This window comes from Ursus arctos, unplaced genomic scaffold (assembly GCF_023065955.2).
Source record: "Ursus arctos isolate Adak ecotype North America unplaced genomic scaffold, UrsArc2.0 scaffold_14, whole genome shotgun sequence".
Taxonomy (NCBI): domain Eukaryota; kingdom Metazoa; phylum Chordata; class Mammalia; order Carnivora; family Ursidae; genus Ursus; species Ursus arctos.
Genome location: NW_026622808.1, coordinates 26,614,377 through 26,615,876, shown reverse-complemented (window position 1 = coordinate 26,615,876; position 1,500 = coordinate 26,614,377). Strand labels below are relative to the sequence as shown.

The window sequence follows — 1,500 nt, the reverse complement described above, 5'->3', positions numbered from 1 at the left end:
ATGGCCACGGAAGGGGCAAATCTCACCTCCGTCTCTGAGTTCCTGCTCCTGGGCCTCTCAGAGAGCCCCAAGCAACAGCAGCTGCTCTTCATACTCTTCCTGACTATGTACCTGGTCACGGGACTGGGGAACCTGCTCATCATCCTGGCTATCGCCACTGACCCCCGACTGCACACCCCCATGTACTTCTTCCTGGCTAACTTGGCCTTTGTGGACATGTGCTTCACCTCCACCACCGTCCCCAAGATGCTGGCCAACCACGTGTCAGGGCACAGAGGGATCCCTTACGCAGGCTGCCTGACCCAGATGTTCTTCTTCATCTGGTTTGCTGGCATCGATAGCTTCCTGCTGACTGCCATGGCCTATGACCGCTATGTGGCCATCTGTCGCCCTCTGCACTATGCCAGGTCTGTGATACCGCAGCTCTGTGGCCTCCTGGTGGCTGCATCCTGGACTGCAGCCTTCGGGAATGCCCTGACCCACACAGTATTACTGACTCGCCTCTCATTCTGCACCCACAACCGGGTGCCCCATTTCTTTTGTGACCTCAGCCCTCTGCTGAAGCTGGCCTGCTCCGACACCTTTCTCAATAATGCAGTGGTGTATACCGTGGGTGCCCTACCCACTGTCACTCCCTTTGTGGGCATCTTGGTCTCCTACACACGCATCTTTGCCACAGTGCTGAGGATCCCTTCCACGAGAGGCAAGCAGAAGGCTTTCTCCACCTGTGGCTCTCATCTGTCTGTGGTGTCCCTGTTCTACGGGACACTCATTGGGGTTTATTTCAGCCCCGCGTCCTCGCACACGGCCCAGAAGGACACAGCCGCTGCCGTGATGTACACCGTGGTCACTCCCATGCTGAACCCCTTCATCTACAGTCTACGCAACAGAGACATGAAGGGGGCCTTGGGGGCCCTCATCAATAGGAAGCCAGTTTTTATTCGGTGACCATAGCACTGGGATGTTGGAGTGACAAATCCAGTGCCCATCTGAAGAGATTTCCCAGCACAGTCCCAAGTTTAGATGTTTCCTTTGTGTCGCTCTTGGTTCTCTATGTATTACTTCCTTCCTCTAACAACTACTTCTTGAACATCTGTGACACCATAAACACACTTTTAAGGGTTGAAGGTCCGGCAGGGAACAAACAAAATCTCTGCCCTGTGGCGCTCACACTGCAGCCTGAGGAACACATCACGGTTGAAAGGAAGTGCTCAGCAAACTAGAGGCACTGGGATACAAGCCCCACTTTGGTTCAGGTTCAGGTTAATCTGCTCTAATAAAAAGACACAAATGCAGAGGTTCAAAAGTCATAAGATTTTGCAGACTGAACTCTTTGTTTTCGGAACTACATGGTTCCATCAAAAACCTTACAGTAGACACCTGGTCTAGTTGTTTCTGGTCAGTTCCATTGCGAGGCCCCAGAGCCAATGTGCTTTTCTAGCCAGAGCTCTTGTGTTTATTGATTTTGCAATATTTGCTTCCTTGAACCACCTAGGTTTT

At 52.2% G+C, this 1,500-nt stretch overlaps 1 protein-coding gene across 1 annotated transcript; it reads left to right on the top strand.

Annotated features, from left to right (window-relative positions):
• Window positions 1–948, top strand: LOC113256520 (olfactory receptor 1361-like). Its single transcript, XM_026500350.2, has one exon. The coding sequence runs from the start codon at window positions 1–3 to the stop codon at window positions 946–948; it is 948 nt and encodes a 315-aa protein (XP_026356135.1).
• Window positions 949–1,500: the final 552 nt, after the last annotated feature.